The 13708-nt window shown below is 48.5% G+C and overlaps 1 protein-coding gene across 1 annotated transcript in view; it reads right to left on the bottom strand.

Moving 5' to 3' along the window:
- The window catches only part of FOXO3 (forkhead box O3), a 125828-nt gene extending 112723 nt beyond the window's left edge, over positions 1 to 13105 (bottom strand). The window contains exons 1-2 of the mRNA XM_001093593.5: positions 12852 to 13105; positions 11044 to 11780 (exon numbers count right to left, since the gene is read on the bottom strand). Coding sequence (XP_001093593.2) covers positions 11044 to 11661 — 618 coding nt within the window. The 5' untranslated portion in view covers positions 11662 to 11780; positions 12852 to 13105. The remainder of the gene's footprint in view (positions 1 to 11043; positions 11781 to 12851) is intronic.
- Between the last annotated feature and the right edge of the window lie 603 nt (positions 13106 to 13708).

Here is a 13708-nt window from a genome sequence, read left to right as displayed (position 1 = left end):
TTAAATGTCTGAACATTTCAAGCCAAACCCTACTGGGTACCTACAAGATATCTACTGCTACTGCTGCTGCTTCTATGAGGACAACCACTCAACGTTCTATGCTTTAATAGAAGAGCTGGTTTTTCAGATGTAAATATAAACACAGGGGACACGAGCCTGAAGGACCAAGTGTGTGAGACGTTGCAAGGCTTGAACCAAGCATAGGACACACTGAGGGAACTCCAGAGAGATCTGGATTCGCCTTACCACCATCACTGATAGCAGTGAACGTGGTATGCCTCCAACTTCTCAAGCCCTGACAGGGCCAAAAGGAGGCTGCTTCTTCCACACTTGTCTTCCACTGAGGAGCCCTGGCTTTTCCCTCCCCTCCCCTCAAAGACTGACTCTTCTAGACCAAAGCCCTCAGCCAGACTTCATGGACTTACTGTAAACCTCAAGCCCACAATCAACAAGCACAGCCATACTGTCAGTTCACAAAACAGGCAGAGAAAAAGAAATTCAGTAAGGAAGGGGAATAGGGGGAAGGACACACCTTATTCAAAATTCGAAAGAGGGCCATGTTCTAGTAGCTCTAACTGGGAAATCAAGGAAAATTCATGCCTCCCTCTGTCCTACTGCAGGATAAAAAAAAAAGAAGAAATGTAGATGACAAGAAAGTCGCCTATGAATGATTATTAACACTTTAATTTGAATCTAAATAAAGTCTTTTTATTCTTCTCCATCTGCAACTCTGCCATTCTCACTCTTCTATCCCTAGGCTCCTAGGTTACTTTCTTTTTTTTTTTTTTTTTTTTTGAGGCGGAGTCTTGCTCTGTCGCCCAGGCTGGAGTGCAGTGGCCGGATCTCAGCTCACTGCAAGCTCCGCCTCCCGGGTTCCCGCCATTCTCCTGCCTCAGCCTCCCGTGTAGCTGGGACTACAGGCGCCGCCACCACGCCCGGCTAATTTTTTGTATTTTTAGTAGAGACGGGGTTTCACTGTGTTAGCCAGGATGGTCTCGATCTCCTGACCTCGTGATCCGCCCGTCTCGGCCTCCCAAAGTGCTGGGATTACAGGCTTGAGCCACCGCGCCCGGCCTACTTTCTTAGGACTGCCATAAAAAAAATTACCACGAATTTCAGGGCTTAAAACAACAAAAACTCACTCCCTCTCAGTTCTGGAGGCTAGAAGTCCAAAATCAAGGTGTTGGCAAAGCCATGCTCCCTGGGAAGGCACTAGGGGAGGATCTTTTCGTGCCCCTTCCAGCTTCTGGCGGCTCCTGGCAATCCTTGGTGTTCTTTGGCTTATAATTGCATCACTCTAATATTTGTCTCCAACTTTCCACGGCCTTATTTGGGTTTCTACGTATTTTCTCCTCTTCTTATACACACCAGTCACTGGATTTAGGACCCACCCTAAGCTGATATGACTTTGCTTTAATTTAACTAATTCAGGAAAGATCCTATTTCCCAATAAGGTCACCATTCTGAAGTTCCAGGAAGACATGAATTTTAGAGGAACTCTATTCAACCCACTCCAACTGCCATGTCAAAAATAAACCCCTACCACCAAAATATGGGGCATAGTGGTGGGAGGTGACAAATTATAGCATTATAGAATTACAAAAAGTTCAAAGTTCTAGTAGTCTGTAGCTCCATGACTATTCACTTTTGAACTGGAAATAATGTTGTTCTTACTTTTTACCTTACTTTTCTCTCTTACCTGAGAGAAATGTAAACACATACATTTCTCTCACCCATGAACAACTGTGAAGCCTTGGAAAATGTCAAAAGTCCCAATCAAAATAGCACTAAAACACAGAACATCCCACCGATCCAGACACTTGACTACTCTGTAAAAATCTGGTCTTAGGTATAAACGAATATGTAGTATCAGGAATTGAGTAGCAAAAAGAGGAAAGGCAGGGGAGGATATTTTTTCCAGTTAAAAGTACTCTCATTTAATGATCTAGGAGTGGGAAGTAAATCATAGGTCTTAGAAGACCAAGGTTTCCTTTAAAACACTTGCTTTAAGTTTTTAATCTCCACACTCCGTCTCCTAAATGTTCCTTTTCTAATGATGACAATAAACTTACATGGAATCACTGTATATCAGAGTTCTTTAAAAAATAATCAAGGTATTATTTTAGCTGTGTGGAGAAAAAAATAATTGAGATCAGCTTAAAGACTTGTGTACTCCCTCTGCTGGCTCTGAATTTAAAGTAAATCCTCAATACCTTCAAGGGCTAACTTAATTAACTTCACTAAACATCTAAAATACAAGGAAGGCTGGTTGCAGGGGCTCGCGTTTATAATCCCAGCACTTTGGGAGGCCAACGTAAGAGGACCGCTTGAGCCCAGGAGTTTGAGACCAACCTGGCAACAAAGTGAGACTTCATATCTCTATAAAAAAAGCATAAAATTAGCTGGGTGTCGTGGCAGTCATTAGTAGTCCCAGCTACTAGAGCAGCTGAGGCAGGAGGATCATAGCTCTCCACAGAGAGACAGGAGTTTGAAGCTGTGGAGAGCTATGATTGTGCCACCGCACTCCAGCCTAGGTGACAGAGCAAGGCCTTGTCTCAAATAAAAAATTAAAAATAAAAATACACAAGGGAGCCAGGCGCGGTGGCTCATGCCTGTAATCCCAGCACTTTGGGAGGCCGAGAGGTCGGATCATGAGGTCAGGAGATTGAGACCATCCTGGCTAACATGGTGAAACCCTGTCTCTACTAAAAATACAAAAAATTAGCTGGGTGTGTGGTGGGCACCTGTAGTCCCAGCTACTCGGGAGGCTGAGGCAGGAGAATGGCATGAACCCGGGAGGCGGAGCTTGCAGTGAGCCGAGATGGCACCACTGCACTCCAGCCTGGGCGACAGAGCCAGACTCCATCTCAAAAAAAAAAAAAAAAAAAAACCACACACACACACACACAAACAAGGGAAAATATGATGTGGATTCTTCCACCCCACCCCACCCCACCCCCCAGTGGTTTTCAAATTCTCAAACACGTACTGAAAACTACCAAACACATCTCTGTTGGGTTTACTACAGGTTCACTCCAGAAGGAAGCTGATGTATGCTGTCTGTTTGTTTGTTTGTGGGAGAGTTTACTTTCTGCTGCAGCCTTGCCCCCTACACATGTGCCACATGCTTTCCTTACTCTGTGCTCACCTCTCCACTGCAGTCCTAGGACACATCTGGACACCAAGGTGTGGTGAGCCTCCAGAAGAGAACCTGGCCTCCTCACCCTAGGCAATGACACAGTAGTAGCAGAATTACTAGAAGAACCACAGCCCAGTAGAGAAGTTATCCTCTTCGCTTATGATGTTATTCCATAGTAGTAACTGAGGCACTGCAGAGAAAAAGTTTCAAGATTAAAACCTCAAAAAATCAGGAGTGAAAAGCGGAACAAGCGAACTATAGAAAAGCCTGGCTTGAAACACACTCCAATCATATATTTCCGTTTTACCAAGAGTGATACATGACAGTACTCTATGGATGCCAGCTACGTAGTTCTTTTTCCTTTAGGGGAGACTAAGATACTGGGAAATGAACGTTGTTTGGTCAAGAATAAAATGGTGAAAGATACTGGGTCTGTCCGGGCAATGATGCAGTCAGAACTGGGGTGTTCTATCATCATCACTAGCCTAACCACATATTCAGAACTCTAACTCGGAAGAACTGCAGACTGGTCCTTGAAATAGTTCATCTCAAAGACTGCCTGCTATCTCCTCTCCTTTCATACATGACTTCTATATCCCAATCCATGGATAGAAAACTTGAAGTACATTTGGGACTTCTGCCCCAAAATGCAGAACATTACAAACAACTAAGGTTTTACATAACAGCTTTGTTCCTAAAAGTGGGTAAAATAAACTTGAGGAAAAACAATTCTATGGTGACTTTCTGGACCGTGCATGTTAATAATGCAAATAGCAAGGTTACATACAGAAGGCAAACTTCATTTCCTTTTTCTCTTAATGCAAGGTCATCCCAAGATCACTCTTCCTTCAGTTTCTGTGGTAGGTACCGATGGACAGTTACAGAGTTTTCAGGGACTTAGGCATTGGGTAACAAGGCGCTGCAAGAAACCCCAGATAGCACAGCATCATCTCACATTTACACCACATCACATCAACATCGATGCTAGGAGGTCTAAGGCTGATGCCACCTTCAGAGCTGCAAGTATCCAAAAGACTCCACTCATGACACCAGCTCACTCGTGAGTCAAATCAGCCCCTCTCAAAGTCACAGCCCCAGAACTAAGGCTATTCATATGGGTTGATTATACGATCCAAAAAGCAGCTCCAGATATTAGAAACACTTATTTATCTGGCAGATACATTCCCTAATTTCAAGACCCTTACAACGTGCTTAAAAATATTCAAGAGTCACAGGAAAATGACAAAATAAACAGGTAGCAGCCATGAGGTGGGCAGGGTGAGGTGGCGTTGAGAGAAAAGGCATTTAACATAGTAAGCTGAGAGTGCTGATGGTGAACACAAAAAGAGAAACACAGTGACTCCAGTGCGAGCCAGCCTAGAAGAGGGGAGAAGCAGCAGAAGACAGCAAGTGAAGTATCAGCTTGCAGAACTTGAGGCAAACAGCACTAAGATGAACAGCTGTGAAACCACAATGGTAGGCAGCAGACACTACAGTACAGTGGTACAAACACACACTTTAAAAAAAAAGAGAGAGAGGGTCTCACTCTGTCACCCACGCTGGAGTGGAGTGGTACAGCCATGCTCACCGCAATCTCAAGCTCCTGGGATTAAGGGATCCTCCTGCCTCAGCCTCTCAAGTAGCTGGGACTACAGGCATGCACCACCACAACAGACCTAACTTTTTTTTTTTTTGGAGACGGACGTTCGCTCTTGTTGCCCAGGCTGGAGTACAACAGCACAATCTTGGCTCACTGCAACCTCCACCTCCTGGGTTCAAGCAATTCTCCTGCCTCAGCCTCCCGAGTAGCTGAGATTACAGGCATGCACTACCATGCCCAGCTAATTTTTTGTATTTTTAGTAGAAACAGGGTTTCACCATGTTGGTAAGGCTGCTCTCAAACTCCTGACCTCAGGTGATCCACCCGCCTGGGCCTCCCAAAGTGCTGGGTTTATAGGTGTGAGCCACCGCACCTGGCCTATTTTTTTTTTTTCTTCCCTGGTAGAGACAAGGTCTAACTTTGTTGTCCAGGCTGGTCTCAAACTCCTGGCCTCAGGCAATCCTCCTGCCTTGGCCTCCCAAAGTGTTAAAATTATAGGCATGAACCACTGCACCGACTGGACACACCGTTACTCCACCCCTACTAGCTGTGGAACCCTGAACCCAGTCACTCACATATTCCTAGCATGTTTCTCACCTGCAAAATCAGGTAGTTAGATGATCTTTAAGATCTCTTTTAATTCTGAGTTTTAGGCAACAAGTAATACAGATGAGTCAGTGGCATCAAGGCTCCACATCCACTCCAGAGGAAGGCCAAATCTACATCAGGCCCTGGGAGACAGAACTGAGGATCCCAGATCAGTCCAGGGCCAAAACATGCTCTATCTAATCCAGGTGGAGCTTGGAAAACCAAAGCTTCTCCCAAACAGACCCAATCCACAGGAACCATGGTACGGTGGCTGTGCATCTCCAAAGCAAGCTCAAAATGATCTGCAGAGAGTTAAAGGCCAGCTCCAAGCCATGTTGGACATCAAATTTGCCATTTGCCAGCAACTTCTTAGCAGAGTTGGAGTACTAGAGAAAGCAGAAATACAGATGTAAAAAAAAAAAAAGGCAACAGGAATAGGCAGCAATGACAAGCTCACAAAGCACAGATATGCTATAGCTTATTTTCTGTCTCCTCCATCAGAATATGAACTCCTGTGAGCGAACTGGAACTTTATCTGCCTTGTGCTACCACTACATCCCTAGGTCCTGGCAGAATGCTCTGCAGGCAGCATGCCTTTGATAAACATTTGTTGAATACATGAAATGAGATGTGATGCAAATGAGTAAAAAGGGTTTTCTCTTTCCAATCTTTCATTCACTTACTGTATACCAGCTGTAACATCCACTGATATCAACTCATCTTTGCATTTATGATCCACAGCTCCTTTCATAGCACCAAAAAGGTAAAGTGGCTTTTCAGGACCCCTCAACTTGTGATGCAGGAAAAGAAGAAAAATGAGGAGTTGAGAACAGGGTCAAGTCTGTCCCCACAGGCAAAGTAAGTGGGTATACAAACAAAATAAATTCCATATTTTCTCCAGCCCTGGGAATCTGGAATCTGGAATCTGGAATCTGATGCACCAGCTCTGGGTAAGTGGGGCAACCTGCCAGAACGCACAGGCCTAAACAGTCTTTAAAAAAAAAAAAAAATTAAGACAGGGTTTTGCTATGTGCCCAGGCTGGTCTTGAACTCCTGGGCTCAAGCCTAAACAGCCTTATCTTTGCATTTTCACGAAGATCTCTGAATGGATGGTAAACTTTTGCCAGACCAAATTAAATGACTTATTAGTGAGACAAGGCCTCTTCGTTAATTTTCCAAATAAAAATATCTTGCAGTTTTTAAGTAAGATTCACAAGCAGAGTACTAAAAAGTTTAACTACAAGATGTTCTTGTATGGTGTCATTTTCTTAAAATAGAACCCTCCTAAAATCTCCCAAAAATAAGTCTGCTGTAGTTTCATTTCATTTTCTAAGAAGGAGATAAACACATCAAAACACACACTTAGCTTCTTTTTTAAAGAGTCTCTGTTATATGGGACTCACAGATCAAAGTCTAAAAGGGCCAATTTCTTCACTTCAGAGGTCAATGACACAGCTTTGAAAAAGAGGAAAAACAGTCCCTCTAGTGTACTGGGGCTGTAGAAAGAGGAAGTATATTAGTTGAGAATCACTGACGAAGACACTATTGCCAAAGGAAATTACAAAACAACATATTGGCAACACGGGCCAAGCAGACAGATTCTTCACACACCATCATAACTGGCCTTTTGGTGAGTTACTCCAAAAGGTGACTGAGGTCAAAATTATGAGCCAATGTGGAATTGTTATGACTTAGTCATTTTCAAATTAAAAAAAAATTTTCAACAGAGTTGCAGTTAAAATAACATTTTTCCTAATACAGTGTGTTGAAAAGGAACTGGATGTATTAATCTAAAGAACAGAAACAGTGAGGACATAAATAAGCATTATGTGACAGGACAGCCCTCATCTTTTTATCTTGGCAAGAAGCCTTAACAATACACATTCTTACATGAAAGAAGACTCGGACTCTTGAAGAACTATCCTCTGCAGCAGGAGCAGCAGAAATGTTAACACAGTATTCCCCACATTGGTGAAATTATGGGAACCACTACAGAAACTCAAGTCTGCCTAATTTGATTACATCCTGACCCATGGGAAAAGCAGATGTGTGGTGTGTATAACGAAATAAGTGATAGATGGGCCTTACCAGGTAAGCCCTGGAGTCCTTAGAGATCTCCCCAAGACAAGAGGAACTGAGAGAATTCACTTGTTCAATTATGGGTGCAGTGCAAGCTTAATCTGAATTAAAGGAAATGTAACCTTTTCCCCTCTTAACCACATCTGATTATTCATTTCTACTTTAATGCCCAAGGTAAGGGAACCTGTGAGATAGCCATCATCCTTCTCCCTGACACAGTATCTGACAAATGTAAGTAAACCAAGGGCTTCCTCTTTTTGTTAAAATGCTATCCTTCTCACCTCTTTTATCACTTCATAGTTCCTAAGTACCCCTACTGACAGGCACTGGACAGTTACGCAAACATGATACACTCACTCAGCCTCAATCTACATTTGCGCATCCTTTTGATGCTGAAATAATAAGCAAGATGTTTTTAGATTGAGAGGCAAATATGCCTTTCAGGAAAGCAACCTCTACTTATGTAAGACTATCCATTACCTAGTAAATGACCTTTAAAAAAAGATCAATTTAAAGAAGAAAATGGAGAACAAAAACCTCTAGAACTGTGGCTACTAATTACCTCTCTACTAACTAGCTGTGTGATCTTAAGAAAGTCATTAGCTTTTCCAAAAATCAGGTTCTTCACCAGTAAAATAAGAGGGTTGAACTAGATCAGGAAACTTCATCCTAACTCTACGTTAGAATCACCTAAGAAACTTAAAAAAAAAAAAAACCCACAAAACACAAAACCTTCAATGCTAAGCCACACACAACCCAAATTAAATCAAATTCTCTAGGTATTTGTATTTTTCAGAAAAGTTCCCAGGTAATTCAAACATGCAACCAGGGCTGAGAACCACTGGTTTAGATTCTGATCTCCAAGCCCTCTTTTTCTAATTCTTTCATGTTATGATGTTAGGGTGACAATTTTGGTTACAAGGTCTCATAATGCAATGGCCCAAATAGCCTCAAAAGAAGTAAAGACCTGCGTGCCCTTTATGCACATATGACTAGGAGATATTAATCTGAATTCTACACATTTTTGGAAGTTAAAAATCCTCTTACATTACTCAGAATGAAAATAGTGTGGTTTAAATGCACATGCATGCTTCCAAAATGACTAATCACGACAACAATCAACTCCTAAACTTGGACACATGGAAATGGGTCACAATTAGCTCCTGGCCTCTCTCCCTTTTCCCTCTTCTTCCACTAAACCACAAGTACAAAAGAAAAGGTTGCCTATTAGTCATAATCAGAACATGAAACCAGCCCCAGTTTCAAACGGCCTTCTCCATCATCAAAGATTTGAAAGTTCCTGCATGGCTGCATCTTTTGAAGATCTTATAAAAACTCTAACAAAATTATATCCCTTTAGCCGTCAAGGATCAGTTGCCATGTGACACTCAGAAATGTATTGGTAAAAAATTTTAAGGTAAAAAGAATCATAAAATGTGTGCCCTGTATTAAGCATATTAAGCCTTGAAAATTTCAATTTACAGTATTTTTAAGATTTTAGTTGAAGAAAAATGAGACAGCAGAGAAGGGAAAAAGAAACCATGAGGCAAAAAAATGGTTATGACATAAAATCATAAAGTTTATGACTAGGCCCAAAATCTGTATTGCAAGTCCTACAAACTATATGAAAATGTAACTAGCCCAATCTCAATTCATGCCTACTTTTGGTAATACCATTTTCTCATGTAAATCTTCCCCCCCAAAATAAAATTCATTAAACTTATTATCTTTAACTATAAACACAATAACAAGAAATATTATTTATGAAATTATATTTTTGTAACCTTAAAAATCACAGGAAAGGTGAAAACCTCTTCCTACATTAACTTTTTAACTAAGTTAAAAGTTAACTAACTTTTCACTAACATATTCTCCTCACCAAATTCAAACATGCAAGACTAAATTTCAAGTGAGAGAAATCTGAAAAGTATTTCGAACCCCCAAATCCATGTTCTCAGATCCTGTCTGCTAACCCCTTCCTGATACTATACAGTGAGATTAACCATTCCCATCCACTTGGAAACCCAGTTTTAAAAGATGTCACACTAGTGCTCTTTTCAAATGGAATTGTCTTTCATCCTTTCTGTAAAGAACTCTCATATCATACAACTGGCATTCTTTTATAAAGCAATTAAATTAGACCAAATATAAGACTCATAATGTTAGCATTTGTTAAAAGAAATGAGACAGATTTGTGGATTAATATCAAAGCACATGTGTTTTACTTTTGAAGTATCTAATACAAAGCCTCTCTGATACAAGCCGTATTTAACTTTGGACGAGTTTTCTAGAGGCAAAATAAAACATTCTCTACATTAGGTTCTTTAGCTTTTTCATATACAGGCTCGTCTCCAGTGCTTCCATTGAATTCTCCACTAAGATTAAACTGTTCTTATTTTTATATCTCCTGAAACCCAGGAAAACAAGAAGAAAGGGAATGAGGAAGCAACTACTTTCACATTAAAAAAAAAAAAAAAAATCTAAGCTAAATTGCAAATACGAGCAGCTGATAAGAGATGTGTATCTCCAATTGCACAGGACTCTTTGGCCTGGTACTGACACATTACTGTCTTGGGGAAAGGGGCCAGGGAGGTGCCTAGGAAGAGCAAAGCAACTGGATATCAGCAGCCCAACAGGGGCAGAGGAGTTAATCTCTTTGGATACCCAACAGCAGGAAGTCATTACATCATAGGCCTTTCCACATCTCTCTCCCTACCACGTGTCCCGTGCCCCAAGAGGATGATAAGGAACGGTAGAGAGTCTCTCTTCGGGTTCATTTACAGGTAGAAGCCATTACGGCCCGGCCAAGCCCCCAAACCTCCTCCCAATCGCCAGAGTGAATGAAGCGCAGGTCCCCACACCAGAGCCCTTCCCTCAAACGGTGCCAGAGTCCAGGCCTCGGCGGGAGCAGATGGTGCAGCCAGTCTGGATTGAGGTGGCCAGATCGGCCGGTTCGAGGCCCCAGAACATTTCAGAAGCAGCTAGTAAGAAGCAGATTTACTGGAGCGACATCTCTGAGAAGGAAAGGTATCAATACAGGCAAGGAAAGGAAGCCGTCCAGGAAGAGGTTTGCAACCACTACTTTTTCTAATGGGATTGATGTGCCTGTAGGAGTTAACACCCACAAGCTGAAACTTGGACCCGAAGATTCAGCTAGTGACGACACAACATGCTCCTGCGACAGACTGGAAACCACACATCCAACCCCTCCTCTGGACACTGCGTCCCAAACACCCCCCCACACACACCTCTCACTCCACCTACAGCGCCCGCATCAGACCCCCACTACGGTAAACTCTACTCCAAAGTTGGCTGCAGACCTACCTTCTCGGCGCTGTCCTGAGAATCCAGCAAATGTACTCCAGTCCGTTCGCCCTTCCCTCGCCGGCGTCCCCTGCCCCCTCTCCTCACCTGGCCATGCCCTAGGCCTCTGGGAGCCTCCTTCCCCCCTCCGGGCCGTCCCCAGGTGCCCCTGCTACAGGAGTCAAAGAGAACACCCAAAGCCTCACAGTGAAGGCTCCCCCTGCCAACCCCTTGCCCTGGAGCCCGCAGGCGCGCTCCGACGAATCCGAGGGCGCGTCTCGCGCTGCGCAGGAGGCCCGGCGGGTCCTGCCGCCAGCCCGGGGTGGGTACGCACCTTCCAGCCGGCAGAGCTGTTGCTGTCGCCCTTATCCTTGAAGTAGGGCACGCAACGCACCATCCACTCGTAGATCTGGGACAGAGTGAGCCGTTTGTCCGGGGAGCTTTCGATGGCGCGGGTGATCAGGTCCGCGTAGGACAGGTTTCCCCAGGCGTTCCGCCGCGACGAGCATTTCCTCGGCTGCCCGGAGCCCCCAGCCGCCCCCGGCTGCGGCGGTGGCAGCGGCTGCTGAGGCTGCAGCAGCGCCTGTGTACCCCCGCTCAGAGCGCCCGCCGCGGTGGCTGGCCCAGACCCGGGGTCTTGCCCTCCGGGTGCCAGCACCCGGGCCGAGTCCTCAAGGAGCAGCCCGGAGCCCAGCGTGCCGCTCCCGCCGCCGCCGATCGCCATGGCCGAGCCGGCCCGTCCCCCGCCGTCCTCGTCGTCTTCATCGTCGTCCTCCTCGGGGATCATGGAGTCGGCGGCCGTCTCCCCCGAGGGCTTAGCAGGGCTCGCTTGGAGCTCCGGCCTTTGCAGGGGCCACGTACAGGAGCGCGGACGGCTCTGGGGCTCGAACTCCGGGTCCAGCTCCACTTCCAGCGGAGAGAGCGGGGCCGGGGAGGCCGGTGCCTCTGCCATCTTCGCCGCCCGCCCGCGGCTGGGGCTCTCGCGCTCTCCTCTCGCGCCGGGGCGGGGTGCGGCGGGGGAGGGACGTGGGCGCCGCGAAGGCTCCGGCTCCCGGGCGCCGCCGCCGCCGCCTGGGGAAGCACCAGAGGAGAGAGAAGGAGAGTTGGTTATCCCGGGCCGGAGCGCAGTCCTCGGCGAGTCCTCGCCCGCCGCCACTACCTCCCAGCCTTGCCGCGCCCGCCTCCCAGGAACAGGCGGACCTGGAGACGTGCGGCCAGCGAACCTGGCGCAGCAGACACCGCCCCCTGGCCAGGCCGCGGGGGAGCCGCGAGCGAATCGACGGCCTCGCGCGGGGCAGCCCCCTCCCCCCGCGGCCCGCCGCAGGTCCCTCCCGGGCTAGGCGGCGGGGCGGGGAGAAGGGGGAGGGGCGCCCGGGGGAGGGGCGGCCGCGCCTTTAAAGCGGGCAGCGGCCGGAGCTGGCGCAGCCGAGCGGCGGTCAGAGCCCGAGCTCGGGCGTGCGTGCGTTTGTTTATGTTTCGCTCGGGCCCGCTCTAGTGCCTTCCGCGGCGCCGCCGCTCAAGTCTGTGCTGTCTTCGGCTCTTCTCCCCTTTCCCGGCCCAGCTGCCTCCGCGACCCCCCGTCACCCCTAACCCGGTCGAATGGCCCGAGCCCGGGGACTGCGCGGGCAGCTCCCTCTCCTCTCTTCGTCCGCGGGGCGGAGGGCGAACGGGGGTCTGGGCGCAGATGGGCCCTTGTCACTTCCAAAAAATAAAGGAAACACGGAAAGAAGGGGAAGGAGCAGCCCGGCGGGCGTTCGCAGAGGGTCGAGCCCGGCAGGGACGGCCACTTCGGGATTTTGTGTGGTTTGCATTCTCGCGGACGTCGTCCCCTCCGCCCCCTTCCCAGTCGGGATCCGGGGGAGGGAGCGAGTCGGAACATAAATCTTCCAACAGGTCGGGAAGCGCCAAGTCTCCCGGGCTGCTAGAAAACCCGGACCAGCATGTTCATCACCTCCTTGCTCCCGCTGCTGCCATCTTGACAGTTTCCCCCTTCCCTTGAGTCCTTTAAAAACACTAGCGGGCGAGAAGGGGGGCGCGCACACCGCGGCTCGGGGAGGGGAAAGGGAAGCGCCCGGCCCAGCTCGGAAGCAGATCCGGAGTCACCGGGAAGGCGGCCGCCCGCTGCACGGCTCCGGCGCCTACCTCGCTTCCTTCCCTTCAGGGACGCGGCGGGACGACGCACGATCCCGCGCGGGCCCGGGGCACGGCGAGGAGGGGGCGCGCAACCTCGGCGAAGGAGGAGCGCTCGGGCCGTCGCCGCAGCCCGCCCGAGGAACCGCCTGTCAGCTCGCGCGCCGCCGCCTTCCACATTCCTCCTCCTCCCTTCCACGAGCAGGGCGGCCGCAGCAGCAGCACAAAGTTATAGACACACGCAGGGCGCCTCAACCTAAGCTGACGGCGGGCGGGCGGGCGGGTCCCCGCCCAGGGGGAGGGCTGGGCGGCGGGCTGGGCGCGCGGCGGGCGTGTGTGTGTGAGTGCGCGTGTGTGAGCTCGCGCGCGCCTGCGCGGGCCAGCTCCGCGGGGCTGCGGGCGTGGGTGTCCGGGAGCGCGCCGTGAGCCGGGATTCGGCGGGCTCCCGCTGCTGTCCCCGCTGGGCTCCTCCTCCCTCCCGAGAGCCCCAACGACAACAAAGCGCGGCGTTGGCCCGGGAGAGGAGGGAGAGGAAAGAGAAGCGGGAGCTGCAGGAGCGACAGCCTCCGACGCTCCAAGGAGCGCAGCGGCGTGGCCTCCCCGACTCCGGGCAGGGCGCCTGGTACCAGGGTCCCCGACCTGCGCGTCCGCCCGCCGGGCTCTGGGCCAGCCCAGGTGTCCGGTTCCCTGTTAGAACCCGACACTAGGTAACACCCGAGGTGAGATGCTGGGCGTGGATGGCAAGGTTTACCGCGGCGTGGAAATACTGAATGGCGAAGATGTTGGCGCCTGCACAACTTCGATAAGCTGATGCTCACAGATTCGATCAGGCACCAAAAGGTTTGCACTGAATCTCTCGCCTCGGACGG

The sequence above is a fragment of the Macaca mulatta genome, chromosome 4 (assembly GCF_049350105.2).
Source record: "Macaca mulatta isolate MMU2019108-1 chromosome 4, T2T-MMU8v2.0, whole genome shotgun sequence".
In the NCBI taxonomy this organism is placed as follows: domain Eukaryota; kingdom Metazoa; phylum Chordata; class Mammalia; order Primates; family Cercopithecidae; genus Macaca; species Macaca mulatta.
Note: the sequence above shows the minus strand (reverse complement) of the source record. Positions and strands in the feature narration are given on the sequence as shown.